Source organism: Salmo salar, chromosome 06, assembly GCF_965601325.2.
Source record: "Salmo salar chromosome 06, fSalSal1, whole genome shotgun sequence".
NCBI classification, from domain to species: Eukaryota; Metazoa; Chordata; class Actinopteri; order Salmoniformes; family Salmonidae; genus Salmo; species Salmo salar.
Window position 1 is genome coordinate 97,891,599 of NC_138296.1, and position 16,067 is coordinate 97,907,665.

The 16,067-nt window shown below is 41.5% G+C and overlaps 1 protein-coding gene and 1 long non-coding RNA gene across 2 annotated transcripts in view; both read right to left on the reverse strand.

The window, feature by feature from the left end:
• Positions 1–238: 238 nt before the first annotated feature.
• Positions 239–3,629, reverse strand: LOC145879895 (uncharacterized). Its single transcript, XR_014392782.1, has 2 exons — positions 1,790–3,629; positions 239–747 (listed from the first exon to the last, which is right to left on the reverse strand). It is a non-coding gene; the product is annotated as an uncharacterized LOC145879895 (long non-coding RNA).
• A 1,959-nt stretch (positions 3,630–5,588) lies between these two features.
• The window catches only part of LOC106593329 (chloride intracellular channel protein 5), a 60,991-nt gene continuing 50,512 nt past the window's right edge, over positions 5,589–16,067 (reverse strand). The window contains exons 5-6 of the mRNA XM_045721228.2: positions 7,369–7,550; positions 5,589–6,456 (exon numbers count right to left, since the gene is read on the reverse strand). Coding sequence (XP_045577184.1) covers positions 6,292–6,456; positions 7,369–7,550 — 347 coding nt within the window. The 3' untranslated portion in view covers positions 5,589–6,291. The remainder of the gene's footprint in view (positions 6,457–7,368; positions 7,551–16,067) is intronic.

The following is a 16,067-nucleotide window of genomic DNA, read 5'->3' on the forward strand; positions in this document are numbered from 1 at the left end:
GTACCATATGTCCCAAATGGCACCCTATTCCATATATAGTGCCCTTCTTTAGACCACGGCTTAGAGGGCTTTGGTCAAAGGCAAGTGCACTGTGAAGGGAATAAGGTTTAATTTGGGGTTTTGCACACTATTCCCTCTGAGGCGAATAGGTTAGTCGTTGTAAACAGTAGCTGCTGTTTCGTGTTTCAGAAATAAAGACAAAAAAAACACAAACAAAAAGACAGAAACAGAAAATTAGTAAATTGTGAAAATATGATTTTTATTCCTCGCGGTCACATGACCATCTAAACCACACCAGAACACTATGGGTCAGAACAGGAAGTATACAGGTTATATAGACAGGAAGCCAGCCAAAGACCACGAGACAGAGACCGATGACTGTTTTACCCTGAACGGGACAATAAAGTTTTGGAATCTGAAGTCGTTTGCGTGGAAATTGTGTCTGTTTTCCAGGCTGATTCCGTTACAGACGCCTACCAGACTTTAACCGCTCTAACCGGGTGGATCTGGTAGATTGTCATCGCCCAGGCCTGAATGGACTCAAAATAAATATTCTCTGACTATAAAATAATCTCCATTATCTCCGTATTAAACCATCTGACGGACATGTTCTAAGAACTGATAACTAGAGAGGTTAAATGTTCTAAGAACTGATAACTAGAGAGGTTAAATGTTCTAAGAACTGATAACTAGAGAGGTTAAATGTTCTAAGAACTGATAACTAGAGAGGTTAAATGTTCTAACGAACTGAGTAAGCTACGCAGAGGTTAAATGTTCTAACTGTAACTAGAGGTTAAATGTTCTAACTGATAACTAGAGGTTAAATGTTCTAACTGATAACTAGAGAGGTTAAATGTTCTGAACTGATAACTAGAGAGGTTAAATGTTCTGAACTGATAACTAGAGAGGTTAAATGTTCTAACTGATAACTAGAGAGGTTAAATGTTCTAACTGATAACTAGAGAGGTTAAATGTTCTAACTGATAACTAGAGAGGTTAAATGTTCTAGAACTGATAACTAGAGAGGTTAAATGTTCTAACTGATAACTAGAGAGGTTAAATGTTCTAACTGATAACTAGAGAGGTTAAATGTTCTAACTGATAACTAGAGAGGTTAAATGTTCTAACTGATAACTAGAGAGGTTAAATGTTCTAACTGATAACTAGAGAGGTTAAATGTTCTAACTGATAACTAGAGAGGTTAAATGTTCTAACTGATAACTAGAGAGGTTAAATGTTCTAACTGATAACTAGAGAGGTTAAATGTTCTAACTGATAACTAGAGAGGTTAAATGTTCTAACTGATAACTAGAGAGGTTAAATGTTCTAACTGATAACTAGAGAGGTTAAATGTTCTAACTGATAACTAGAGAGGTTAAATGTTCTAACTGATAACTAGAGAGGTTAAATGTTCTAACTGATAACTAGAGAGGTTAAATGTTCTAACTGATAACTAGAGAGGTTAAATGTTCTAACTGATAACTAGAGAGGTTAAATGTTCTAACTGATAACTAGAGGTTAAATGTTCTAACTGATAACTAGAGAGGTTTAATGTTCTAACTGATAACTAGAGGTTAAATGTTCTAACTGATAACTAGAGGTTAAATGTTCTAACTGATAACTAGAGAGGTTAAATGTTCTAACTGATAACTAGAGAGGTTAAATGTTCTAACTGATAACTAGAGAGGTTAAATGTTCTAACTGATAACTAGAGAGGTTAAATGTTCTAACTGATAACTAGAGAGGTTAAATGTTCTAACTGATAACTAGAGAGGTTAAATGTTCTAACTGATAACTAGAGAGGTTAAATGTTCTAAGAACTGATAACTAGAGAGGTTAAATGTTCTAACTGATAACTAGAGAGGTTAAATGTTCTAACTGATAACTAGAGAGGTTAAATGTTCTAACTGATAACTAGAGAGGTTAAATGTTCTAACAACCTGTCAGTAGATATACGTTTAGGGTTTAATTTAATAAAGAATGTAATTATCACGTTAATCAACCCATTTTTACTTGGCGTTGGAATTTGGACATTTCCAAATAGGCACATGGTTCAGGAGGAGATCCGTTCCAGAACCGGTTCTGATGAACAATCATAATTACACTATAGCAACGGCGTAGCAACAGGTTTATTCAGGAGAACCAACCAGAAGAGAGCTTTGTTCCAGGCTTCTATCAGAGGCCACACACAGTATAGAGTGCTTCCCTGTGGTCCCCCTGTTCCCTATTGGTCCCCCTATTCCCTATTGGTCCCCCTATTCCCTATTGGTCCCCCTATTCCCTATGGACCCCCTGTTCCCTATGGTCCCCCTATTCCCTATTGGTCCCCCTATTCCCTATTGGTCACCCTATTCCCTATTGGTCCCCCTATTCCTTATGGTCCCCCTAATCCCTATTGGTCACCCTATTCCCTATGGTCACCCTATTCCCTATGGTCCCCCTATTCCCTATGGTCACCCTATTCCCTATGGTCCCCCTATTCCCTATGGTCACCCTATTCCCTATGGTCCCCCTGTTCCCTATGGTCCCCCTATTCCCTATGGTCCCCCTATTCCCTATTGGTCCCCCTATTCCCTATGGTCCCCCTATTCCCTATGGTCCCCCTATTCCCTATGGTCCCCCTGTTCCCTATGGTCCCCCTGTTCCCCATGGTCCCCCTATTCCCTATGGTCCCCCTATTCCCTATGGTCACCCTATTCCCTATGGTCACCCTATTCCCTATGGTCCCCCTGTTCCCTATGGTCCCCCTATTCCCTATGGTCCCCCTATTCCCTATGGTCACCCTATTCCCTATGGTCACCCTATTCCCTATGGTCCCCCTATTCCCTATGGTCACCCTATTCCCTATGGTCCCCCTATTCCCTATGGTCCCCCTATTCCCTATGGTCCCCCTATTCCCTATGGTCCCCCTATTCCCTATGGTCACCCTATTCCCTATGGTCCCCCTATTCCCTATGGTCCCCCTGTTCCCTATGGTCCCCCTATTCCCTATGGTCACCCTATTCCCTATGGTCACCCTATTCCCTATTGGTCCCCCTATTCCCTATTGGTCACCCTATTCCCTATTGGTCACCCTATTCCCTATTGGTCACCCTATTCCCTATTGGTCCCCCTATTCCCTATTGGTCCCCCTATTCCCTATGGTCCCCCTAATCCCTATTGGTCACCCTATTCCCTATGGTCCCCCTATTCCCTATGGTCCCCCTGTTCCCCATGGTCCCCCTATTCCCCATGGTCCCCCTATTCCCCATGGTCCCCCTATTCCCTATGGTCCCCCTGTTCCCTATGGTCCCCCTATTCCCTATGGTCCCCCTATTCCCTATGGTCACCCTATTCCCTATGGTCCCCCTATTCCCTATGGTCCCCCTGTTCCCTATGGTCCCCCTAATCCCTATTGGTCACCCTATTCCCTATGGTCCCCCTGTTCCCTATGGTCCCCCTGTTCCCTATGGTCCCCCTGTTCCCTATGGTCCCCCTGTTCCCTATGGTCCCCCTATTCCCTATGGTCCCCCTATTCCCTATGGTCACCCTATTCCCTATGGTCCCCCTATTCCCTATGGTCACCCTGTTCCCTATGGTCCCCCTGTTCCCCATGGTCCCCCTATTCCCTATGGTCCCCCTATTCCCTATGGTCCCCCTATTCCCTATGGTCACCCTATTCCCTATGGTCACCCTATTCCCTATGGTCCCCCTATTCCCTATGGTCACCCTATTCCCTATGGTCCCCCTATTCCCTATGGTCCCCCTATTCCCTATGGTCCCCCTGTTCCCTATGGTCCCCCTATTCCCTATGGTCCCCCTATTCCCTATGGTCCCCCTATTCCCTATGGTCCCCCTGTTCCCCATGGTCACCCTATTCCCTATGGTCACCCTATTCCCTATGGTCCCCCTATTCCCTATGGTCCCCCTGTTCCCTATGGTCCCCCTGTTCCCTATGGTCCCCCTATTCCCTATGGTCCCCCTATTCCCTATGGTCCCTCTGTTCCCCATGGTCACCCTGTTCCCTATGGTCCCCCTGTTCCCTATGGTCCCCCTATTCCCTATGGTCACCCTATTCCCTATGGTCCCCCTATTCCCTATGGTCCCCCTATTCCCTATGGTCCCCCTATTCCCTATGGTCACCCTATTCCCTATGGTCACCCTATTCCCTATGGTCCCCCTATTCCCTATGGTCCCCCTGTTCCCTATGGTCACCCTATTCCCTATGGTCACCCTATTCCCTATGGTCCCCCTGTTCCCTATGGTCCCCCTATTCCCTATGGTCCCCCTATTCCCCATGGTCCCCCTGTTCCCTATGGTCCCCCTGTTCCCTATGGTCCCCCTATTCCCTGTGGTCCCCCTGTTCCCCATGGTCCCCCTGTTCCCTATGGTCCCCCTATTCCCTATGGTCCCCCTATTCCCTATGGTCCCCCTATTCCCTATGGTCACCCTATTCCCTATGGTCCCCCTATTCCCTATGGTCCCCCTGTTCCCTATGGTCACCCTATTCCCTATGGTCCCCCTATTCCCTATGGTCACCCTATTCCCTATGGTCCCCCTGTTCCCTATGGTCACCCTATTCCCTATGGTCCCCCTGTTCCCTATGGTCACCCTATTCCCTATGGTCCCCCTATTCCCTATGGTCCCCCTATTCCCTATGGTCCCCCTAATCCCTATTGGTCACCCTATTCCCTATGGTCCCCCTAATCCCTATTGGTCACCCTATTCCCTATGGTCCCCCTATTCCCTATGGTCCCCCTATTCCCTATGGTCCCCCTATTCCCTATGGTCCCCCTGTTCCCCATGGTCCCCCTATTCCCTATGGTCCCCCTGTTCCCTATGGTCACCCTATTCCCTATGGTCCCCCTATTCCCTATGGTCCCCCTATTCCCTATGGTCCCCCTAATCCCTATTGGTCACCCTATTCCCTATGGTCCCCCTATTCCCTATGGTCCCCCTATTCCCTATGGTCCCCCTATTCCCTATGGTCCCCCTATTCCCTATGGTCACCCTATTCCCTATGGTCCCCCTATTCCCTATGGTCACCCTATTCCCTATGGTCCCCCTATTCCCCATGGTGCTGGTCATAATTAGTGTACTATAGGGCAATAGGGCCCTTTTTGGAAGACATCCATAGTAGTATAGTATAGTAGTATAGTTTTGTAGTAGAGTAGTATAGTATAATAGTATAGTATAGTATAGTATAGTATAGTATAGTAGTAGTAGTGTAGTGTAGTGTAGTGTAGTGTAGTGTAGTATAATAGTATAGTATGGTATAGTAGTATAGTATAGTAGTATAGTTTTGTAGTATAGTAGTATAGTAGTATAGTATAGTATAGTAGTGTAGTATAATAGTATCGTATAGTATAGCGGTATCGTATAGTATAGTAGTATAGTATAGTATAGTATAGTATAGTATAGTATAGTATAGTATAGTAGTATAGTGTAGTAGTGTAGTATAGTATAGTAGTGTAGTATAGCATAGTAGTATGGCAGTATAGTATAGTATAGTAGTATAGTATAGTAGTATAGTATAGTAGTATAGTATAGTATAGTATAGTAGTATAGTATAGTATAGTATAGTAGTATCCTCTTAATACACAACAACGTTTCTCCTTGTTTGTTCAAAAGTGTTTTTTAAAATACATTAAAACTTATTAACAAATGATCAAATCAACTCCTCATCTGTCTGTCTCAAATAGAAAGACTACAGCAAAACTATATGAAAATCATCCAAGTGAAGCTCATGATTGTAATGGACCTTTCAACACAGTGTATTATCGAATACAGATCAATACATTAATCAATCAATATATTAGTATAATCAGTAGCCAGATGTTGATGGTGTAGTCAGACTACAGCAGGGGAAATTATTAACAAATATCCCTGTGGACTGGCTTCATGGTAACTGCTGATATGGGTTGGGATTAGGAGTCAAGGGGTTAAAAAATCAGGCTTGTAGGTTAGAGGTTAGGGGCTAGAGGTCAGGGGCTAGAGGTCAGGGGCTAGAGGTCAGGGGTTAGAGGATAGAGGTCAGGGGCTAGAGGTCAGGGGTTAGAGGATAGAGGTCAGGGGCTAGAGGTCAGGGGCTAGAGGTCAGGGGCTACAGGTCAGGGGTTAGAGGACAGGGGCTAGAGGTCAGGGGCTAGAGGTCAGGGGCTAGAGGTCAAGGGCTAGAGGTCAGGGGCTAGAGGTTAGAGGTCAGGGGCTAGAGTCAGGGGCTAGAGGTCAGAGGCTAGAGGTCAGAGGCTAGAGGTCAGAGGCTGGAAGTTAGAGGTCAGGGGTCAGGGGCTAGAGGTCAGGGGCTAGAGGTCACTTCTCCAGTCTCTTGGCCACATCCAGGTAAGCCATCTCTATCTCGTTGTCGGCAGCGCAGGTGTTGGTGAACTCGTCCCGCGTGTAGGCGTTCTTCAGGTAGCGCCACACCCCGCTCAGCTCAGACGGAATCTCATAGTTACGATATTTCTTAGCAACCACCTGGTAACAAAACACAGAGAGAGAGAGAGAACACACCTCACGCTCAGCGGATAGGATCCTCCGTCTGTCTGTCTGTCTGTCTGTCTGTCTGTCTGTCTGTCTGTCTGTCTGTCTGCGTGTGTGTGTGTTTGCGTGTGTGTGTATGCGTGTGTGTGTGTTTGCGTGTGTTTGCGTGTGTGTGTGTTTGCGTGTGTGTGTGTTTGCGTGTGTCTGTCTGTGTGTGTGTGTGTGTGTGTGTGTGTGTGTGTGTGTGAGTCTGTGTGTGTGTGAGTCTGTCTGTCTGTGTGTTTGCGTGTGTGTGTGTTTGTGTGTGTTTGCGTGTGTGTGTGTGTGTGTGTGTGTGTGTGTGTGTGTGTGTGTGTGTGTGTGTGTGTGTGTGTGTGTGAGTCTGTGTCTGTCTGTGTGTTTGCGTGCGAGTGTGTGCGTGTGTGTGTGTGTGAGTCTGTGTCTGTGTGTCTGTGTGTGTGTGTGTGTGTGTGCGCGCTTGTGTGTGCATGTGTGTGTGTGTGTGAGTCTGTGTCTGTCTGTGTGTTTGCGTGCATGCGTGTGTGCGCGTGCGTGCGCGTGTGTGTGTCTGTGTGTGTGTGCATGTGTGTGTGTGTGAGTCTGTGTCTGTCTGCGTGTTTGCGTGCGAGTGTGTGTGTGTGTGTGCGCGTGTGTGTGTTTGCGTGTGTGTGTGTGTGAGTCTGTGTCTGTGTGTCTGTGTGTGTGTGTGTGTGTGTGTGTGTGTCTGTGTGTGTGTGTGAGTCTGTGTCTGTGTCTGTGTGTGTCTGTGTCTGTGTGTGTGTGTGTGTGTTTGTGTGTGTGTGTGTGTGTGTGTGTGTGTGTGTGTGTGTGTGTGTGTGTGTGTGTGTGTGTGAGTCTGTGTCTGTGTCTGTGTGTCTGAGTGTGTGTGTGTGTGTGTGTGTGTACCTTGACTATATGCAGTTTGGGCAGGAGGTTGCAGTCAGCCAGGGTGAGGTCGTCCCCGTCCAGGAAGCATCTGGTGGACTCCCTCTCCTCCTCCATGCTGTCTGCATCGATCTCCTCTGGGAGTGGACTAGCCAGGTAGTCATCTAGCTTCCTCAGAGCCTTCAACAAACCCTTCTCCAGGACTAGAAGGGAGGGTGTGGGGGAGAGAGAAAGGATGGAGGTAGAGAGAGATTTTAGTCAATTTGTCATATAAAGACAAACCCAGAAAAGGGAGCACAGCTCTATCATATCCAGCAGGTGGCAGTACAGGACAGTACAGTAGATCATTAAAGGTACAGTACTCTAGCAGTACATCATTAAAGGTACAGTACTCTAGAAGTAGATCATTAAAGGTACAGTACTCTAGCAGTAGATCATTAAAGGTACAGTACTCTCTAGCAGTAGATCATTAAAAGTACAGTACTCTCTAGCAGTAGATCATTAAAGGTACAGTTCTCTAGCAGTAGATCATTAAAGGTACAGTACTCTCTAGCAGTAGATCATTAAAGGTACAGTACTCTCTAGCAGTAGATCAATAAAGGTACAGTACTCTCTAGAAGTAGATCATTAAAGGTACAGTACTCTCTAGCAGTAGATCAATAAAGGTACAGTACTCTAGCAGTAGATCATTAAAGGTACAGTACTCTCTAGCAGTAGATCATTAAAGGTACAGTACTCTAGCAGTAGATCAATAAAGGTACAGTACTCTAGCAGTAGATCATTAAAGGTACAGTACTCTCTAGCAGTAGATCATTAAAGGTACAGTACTCTAGCAGTAGATCATTAAAGGTACAGTACTCTAGCAGTAGATCATTAAAGGTACAGTACTCTCTAGCAGTAGATCATTAAAGGTACAGTACTCTAGCAGTAGATCAATAAAGGTACAGTACTCTAGCAGTAGATCATTAAAGGTACAGTACTCTAGCAGTAGATCATTAAAGGTACAGTACTCTAGCAGTAGATCATTAAAGGTACAGTACTCTAGCAGTAGATCAATAAAGGTACAGTACTCTCTAGCAGTAGATCATTAAAGGTACAGTACTCTAGCAGTAGATCAATAAAGGTACAGTACTCTAGCAGTAGATCATTAAAGGTACAGTACTCTCTAGCAGTAGATCATTAAAGGTACAGTACTCTAGCAGTAGATCATTAAAGGTACAGTACTCTCTAGCAGTAGATCAATAAAGGTACAGTACTCTAGCAGTAGATCATTAAAGGTACAGTACTCTAGCAGTAGATCATTAAAGGTACAGTACTCTCTAGCAGTAGATCATTAAAGGTACAGTACTCTAGCAGTAGATCAATAAAGGTACAGTACTCTCTAGCAGTAGATCATTAAAGGTACAGTACTCTCTAGCAGTAGATCAATAAAGGTACAGTACTCTCTAGCAGTAGATCATTAAAGGTACAGTACTCTAGCAGTAGATCATTAAAGGTACAGTACTCTAGCAGTAGATCATTAAAGGTACAGTACTCTAGCAGTAGATCATTAAAGGTACAGTACTCTCTAGCAGTAGATCATTAAAGGTACAGTACTCTAGCAGTAGATCAATAAAGGTACAGTACTCTCTAGCAGTAGATCATTAAAGGTACAGTACTCTCTAGCAGTAGATCAATAAAGGTACAGTACTCTCTAGCAGTAGATCATTAAAGGTACAGTACTCTAGCAGTAGATCATTAAAGGTACAGTACTCTAGCAGTAGATCAATAAAGGTACAGTACTCTCTAGCAGTAGATCATTAAAGGTACAGTACTCTAGCAGTAGATCATTAAAGGTACAGTACTCTAGCAGTAGATCAATAAAGGTACAGTACTCTCTAGCAGTAGATCATTAAAGGTACAGTACTCTCTAGCAGTAGATCAATAAAGGTACAGTACTCTAGAAGTAGATCATTAAAGGTACAGTACTCTAGCAGTAGATCATTAAAGGTACAGTACTCTAGCAGTAGATCATTAAAGGTACTGTACTCTCTAGCAGTAGATCATTAAAGGTACAGTACTCTCTAGCAGTAGATCATTAAAGGTACAGTACTCTCTAGCAGTAGATCAATAAACGTACAGTACTCTAGCAGTAGATCAATAAAGGTACAGTACTCTCTAGAAGTAGATCATTAAAGGTACAGTACTCTAGCAGTAGATCATTAAAGGTACAGTACTCTAGCAGTAGATCATTAAAGGTACAGTACTCTAGCAGTAGATCATTAAAGGTACAGTACTCTAGCAGTAGATCATTAAAGGTACAGTACTCTCTAGCAGTAGATCATTAAAGGTACAGTACTCTAGCAGTAGATCATTAAAGGTACAGTACTCTAGCAGTAGATCATTAAAGGTACAGTACTCTAGCAGTAGATCAATAAAGGTACAGTACTCTAGCAGTAGATCATTAAAGGTACAGTACTCTAGCAGTAGATCAATAAAGGTACAGTACTCTAGCAGTAGATCATTAAAGGTACAGTACTCTCTAGCAGTAGATCATTAAAGGTACAGTACTCTCTAGCAGTAGATCAATAAAGGTACAGTACTCTAGCAGTAGATCATTAAAGGTACAGTACTCTCTAGCAGTAGATCATTAAAGGTACAGTACTCTCTAGCAGTAGATCAATAAAGGTACAGTACTCTAGCAGTAGATCATTAAAGGTACAGTACTCTCTAGCAGTAGATCATTAAAGGTACAGTACTCTCTAGCAGTAGATCAATAAAGGTACAGTACTCTAGCAGTAGATCATTAAAGGTACAGTACTCTCTAGCAGTAGATCATTAAAGGTACAGTACTCTAGCAGTAGATCAATAAAGGTACAGTACTCTCTAGCAGTAGATCATTAAAGGTACAGTACTCTCTAGCAGTAGATCAATAAAGGTACAGTACTCTAGCAGTAGATCATTAAAGGTACAGTACTCTCTAGCAGTAGATCATTAAAGGTACAGTACTCTAGCAGTAGATCAATAAAGGTACAGTACTCTCTAGCAGTAGATCATTAAAGGTACAGTACTCTAGCAGTAGATCATTAAAGGTACAGTACTCCAGCAGTAGATCATTAAAGGTACAGTACTCTAGCAGTAGATCAATAAAGGTACAGTACTCTCTAGAAGTAGATCATTAAAGGTACAGTACTCTAGCAGTAGATCATTAAAGGTACAGTACTCTCTAGCAGTAGATCATTAAAGGTACAGTACTCTCTAGCAGTAGATCAATAAAGGTACAGTACTCTAGCAGTAGATCAATAAAGGTACAGTACTCTCTAGAAGTAGATCATTAAAGGTACAGTACTCTAGCAGTAGATCATTAAAGGTACAGTACTCTAGCAGTAGATCATTAAAGGTACAGTACTCTAGCAGTAGATCATTAAAGGTACAGTACTCTAGCAGTAGATCATTAAAGGTACAGTACTCTAGCAGTAGATCATTAATGGTACAGTACTCTAGCAGTAGATCATTAAAGGTACAGTACTCTCTAGCAGTAGATCATTAAAGGTACAGTACTCTAGCAGTAGATCATTAAAGGTACAGTACTCTAGCAGTAGATCATTAAAGGTACAGTACTCTAGCAGTAGATCATTAAAGGTACAGTACTCTCTAGCAGTAGATCATTAAAGCTACAGTACTCTAGCAGTAGATCATTAAAGGTACAGTACTCTAGCAGTAGATCAATAAAGGTACAGTACTCTAGCAGTAGATCATTAAAGGTACAGTACTCTCTAGCAGTAGATCATTAAAGGTACAGTACTCTAGCAGTAGATCATTAAAGGTACAGTACTCTCTAGCAGTAGATCAATAAAGGTACAGTACTCTAGCAGTAGATCATTAAAGGTACAGTACTCTAGCAGTAGATCATTAAAGGTACAGTACTCTCTAGCAGTAGATCATTAAAGGTACAGTACTCTAGCAGTAGATCAATAAAGGTACAGTACTCTCTAGCAGTAGATCATTAAAGGTACAGTACTCTCTAGCAGTAGATCAATAAAGGTACAGTACTCTCTAGCAGTAGATCATTAAAGGTACAGTACTCTAGCAGTAGATCATTAAAGGTACAGTACTCTAGCAGTAGATCATTAAAGGTACAGTACTCTAGCAGTAGATCATTAAAGGTACAGTACTCTCTAGCAGTAGATCATTAAAGGTACAGTACTCTAGCAGTAGATCAATAAAGGTACAGTACTCTCTAGCAGTAGATCATTAAAGGTACAGTACTCTCTAGCAGTAGATCAATAAAGGTACAGTACTCTCTAGCAGTAGATCATTAAAGGTACAGTACTCTAGCAGTAGATCATTAAAGGTACAGTACTCTAGCAGTAGATCAATAAAGGTACAGTACTCTCTAGCAGTAGATCATTAAAGGTACAGTACTCTAGCAGTAGATCATTAAAGGTACAGTACTCTAGCAGTAGATCAATAAAGGTACAGTACTCTCTAGCAGTAGATCATTAAAGGTACAGTACTCTCTAGCAGTAGATCAATAAAGGTACAGTACTCTAGAAGTAGATCATTAAAGGTACAGTACTCTAGCAGTAGATCATTAAAGGTACAGTACTCTAGCAGTAGATCATTAAAGGTACTGTACTCTCTAGCAGTAGATCATTAAAGGTACAGTACTCTCTAGCAGTAGATCATTAAAGGTACAGTACTCTCTAGCAGTAGATCAATAAACGTACAGTACTCTAGCAGTAGATCAATAAAGGTACAGTACTCTCTAGAAGTAGATCATTAAAGGTACAGTACTCTAGCAGTAGATCATTAAAGGTACAGTACTCTAGCAGTAGATCATTAAAGGTACAGTACTCTAGCAGTAGATCATTAAAGGTACAGTACTCTAGCAGTAGATCATTAAAGGTACAGTACTCTCTAGCAGTAGATCATTAAAGGTACAGTACTCTAGCAGTAGATCATTAAAGGTACAGTACTCTCTAGCAGTAGATCATTAAAGGTACAGTACTCTAGCAGTAGATCAATAAAGGTACAGTACTCTCTAGCAGTAGATCATTAAAGGTACAGTACTCTAGCAGTAGATCAATAAAGGTACAGTACTCTAGCAGTAGATCATTAAAGGTACAGTACTCTCTAGCAGTAGATCATCAAAGGTACAGTACTCTAGCAGTAGATCAATAAAGGTACAGTACTCTAGCAGTAGATCATTAAAGGTACAGTACTCTCTAGCAGTAGATCATTAAAGGTACAGTACTCTCTAGCAGTAGATCAATAAAGGTACAGTACTCTAGCAGTAGATCAATAAAGGTACAGTACTCTCTAGCAGTAGATCATTAAAGGTACAGTACTCTCTAGCAGTAGATCAATAAAGGTACAGTACTCTAGCAGTAGATCATTAAAGGTACAGTACTCTCTAGCAGTAGATCATTAAAGGTACAGTACTCTAGCAGTAGATCAATAAAGGTACAGTACTCTCTAGAAGTAGATCATTAAAGGTACAGTACTCTAGCAGTAGATCATTAAAGGTACAGTACTCTAGCAGTAGATCATTAAATGTACAGTACTCTCTAGCAGTAGATCAATAAAGGTACAGTACTCTAGCAGTAGATCAATAAAGGTACAGTACTCTCTAGCAGTAGATCATTAAAGGTACAGTACTCTCTAGCAGTAGATCAATAAAGGTACAGTACTCTAGCAGTAGATCATTAAAGGTACAGTACTCTCTAGCAGTAGATCATTAAAGGTACAGTACTCTAGCAGTAGATCAATAAAGGTACAGTACTCTCTAGAAGTAGATCATTAAAGGTACAGTACTCTAGCAGTAGATCATTAAAGGTACAGTACTCCAGCAGTAGATCATTAAAGGTACAGTACTCTAGCAGTAGATCAATAAAGGTACAGTACTCTCTAGCAGTAGATCATTAAAGGTACAGTACTCTAGCAGTAGATCATTAAAGGTACAGTACTCTCTAGCAGTAGATCATTAAAGGTACAGTACTCTCTAGCAGTAGATCAATAAAGGTACAGTACTCTAGCAGTAGATCAATAAAGGTACAGTACTCTCTAGAAGTAGATCATTAAAGGTACAGTACTCTAGCAGTAGATCATTAAAGGTACAGTACTCTAGCAGTAGATCATTAAAGGTACAGTACTCTAGCAGTAGATCATTAAAGGTACAGTACTCTAGCAGTAGATCATTAAAGGTACAGTACTCTAGCAGTAGATCATTAAAGGTACAGTACTCTAGCAGTAGATCATTAAAGGTACAGTACTCTCTAGCAGTAGATCATTAAAGGTACAGTACTCTAGCAGTAGATCATTAAAGGTACAGTACTCTAGCAGTAGATCATTAAAGGTACAGTACTCTAGCAGTAGATCATTAAAGGTACAGTACTCTCTAGCAGTAGATCATTAAAGCTACAGTACTCTAGCAGTAGATCATTAAAGGTACAGTACTCTCTAGCAGTAGATCATTAAAGGTACAGTACTCTAGCAGTAGATCATTAAAGGTACAGTACTCTAGCAGTAGATCATTAAAGGTACAGTACTCTAGCAGTAGATCATTAAAGGTACAGTACTCTAGCAGTAGATCATTAAAGGTACAGTACTCTAGCAGTAGATCATTAAAGGTACAGTACTCTAGCAGTAGATCATTAAAGGTACAGTACTCTAGCAGTAGATCATTAAAGGTACAGTACTCCAGCAGTAGATCATTAAAGGTACAGTACTCCAGCAGTAGATTATTAAAGGTATAGTACTTCCGCAGTAGATCATTAAAGGTACAGTACTCTAGCAGTAGATCATTAAAGGTACAGTACTCTAGCAGTAGATCATTAAAGGTACAGTACTCTAGCAGTAGATCATTAAAGGTACAGTACTCTAGCAGTAGATCATTAAAGGTACAGTACTCCAGCAGTAGATCATTAAAGGTACAGTACTCCAGCAGTAGATCATTAAAGGTACAGTACTCCAGCAGTAGATTATTAAAGGTATAGTACTTCCGCAGTAGATCATTAAAGGTACAGTACTCTAGCAGTAGATCATTAAAGGTACAGTACTCTAGCAGTAGATCATTAAAGGTACAGTACTCTAGCAGTAGATCATTAAAGGTACAGTACTCTAGCAGTAGATCATTAAAGGTACAGTACTCCAGCAGTAGATCATTAAAGGTACAGTACTCCAGCAGTAGATCATTAAAGGTACAGTACTCCAGCAGTAGATCATTACAGGTACAGTACTCTCTAGCAGTTGTCAAGCTACTGATGCTGAAAACCCTTGTTAGTGCTTCAGACAAAAGCTGAGTTTCACTTAAAACATTGTTGTTGTTTTTTTTTATTTTATTTTTTTTTTATTTTTTATTTTATTTTTTGTTTTACCCCCCAGAAGGTCTGATAACAGCACAAGTCCTGACACCAAACATTACTGTGCATTAGGACTATTTGAAATGGCATAAAACAACATGGATGTCAATGGCAGCTCCTTTTAACAGCTAAGCAACAGGCATGGGACCAACTGTAAAAAAGGTATTACATTTACATGACTAGTTTATGAACTATAAATTGATTTAAATATGCATACATTTGGGGAACCCTGATTCACAGTCAAGATGGTTCAGACAGTATTACAGGGAGTGTGGGACAGAAGAGGTGGGACAGCATTATAACCGTTGTGATAGAGGTGGGACAGCATTATAACCATTGTGATAGAGGTGGGACAGCATTATAACCATTGTTATAGAAGTGGGACAGCATTATAACCATTGTTATAGAGGTGGGACAGCATTATAACCATTGTTATAGAAGTGGGACAGCATTATAACCATTGTTATAGAGGTGGGACAGCATTATAACCATTGTTATAGAAGTGGGACAGCATTATAACCGTTGTGATAGAGGTGGGACAGCATTATAACCATTGTTATAGAAGTGGGACAGAAGAGGTGGGACAGCATTATAACCATTGTTATAGAAGTGGGACAGCATTATAACCATTGTTATAGAGGTGGGACAGCATTATAACCGTTGTTATAGAGGTGGGACAGCATTATAACCATTGTGATAGAGGTGGGACAGCATTATAACCATTGTTATAGAAGATGGACAGCATTATAACCATTGTTATAGAAGATGGACAGCATTATAACCATTGTGATAGAGGTGGGACAGCATTATAACCATTGTGATAGAGGTGGGACAGCATTATAACCATTGTGATAGAAGTGGGACAGCATTATAACCATTGTGATAGAGGTGGGACAGCATTATAACCATTGTGATAGAGGTGGGACAGCATTATAACCATTGTTATAGAAGTGGGACAGCATTATAACCATTGTTATAGAAGATGGACAGCATTATAACCATTGTGATAGAGGTGGGACAGCATTATAACCATTGTGATAGAGGTGGGACAGCATTATAACCATTGTGATAGAGGTGGGACAGCATTATAACCATTGTAATAGAAGTGGGACAGCATTATAACCATTGTGATAGAGGTGGGACAGCATTATAACCATTGTGATAGAGGTGGGACAGCATTATAACCATTGTGATAGAAGTGGGACAGCATTATAACCATTGTTATAGAAGATGGACAGCATTATAACCATTGTGATAGAGGTGGGACAGCATTATAACCATTGTGATAGAGGTGGGACAGCATTATAACCATTGTGATAGAGGTGGGACAGCATTATAACCATTGTAATAGAAGTGGGACAGCATTATAACCATTGT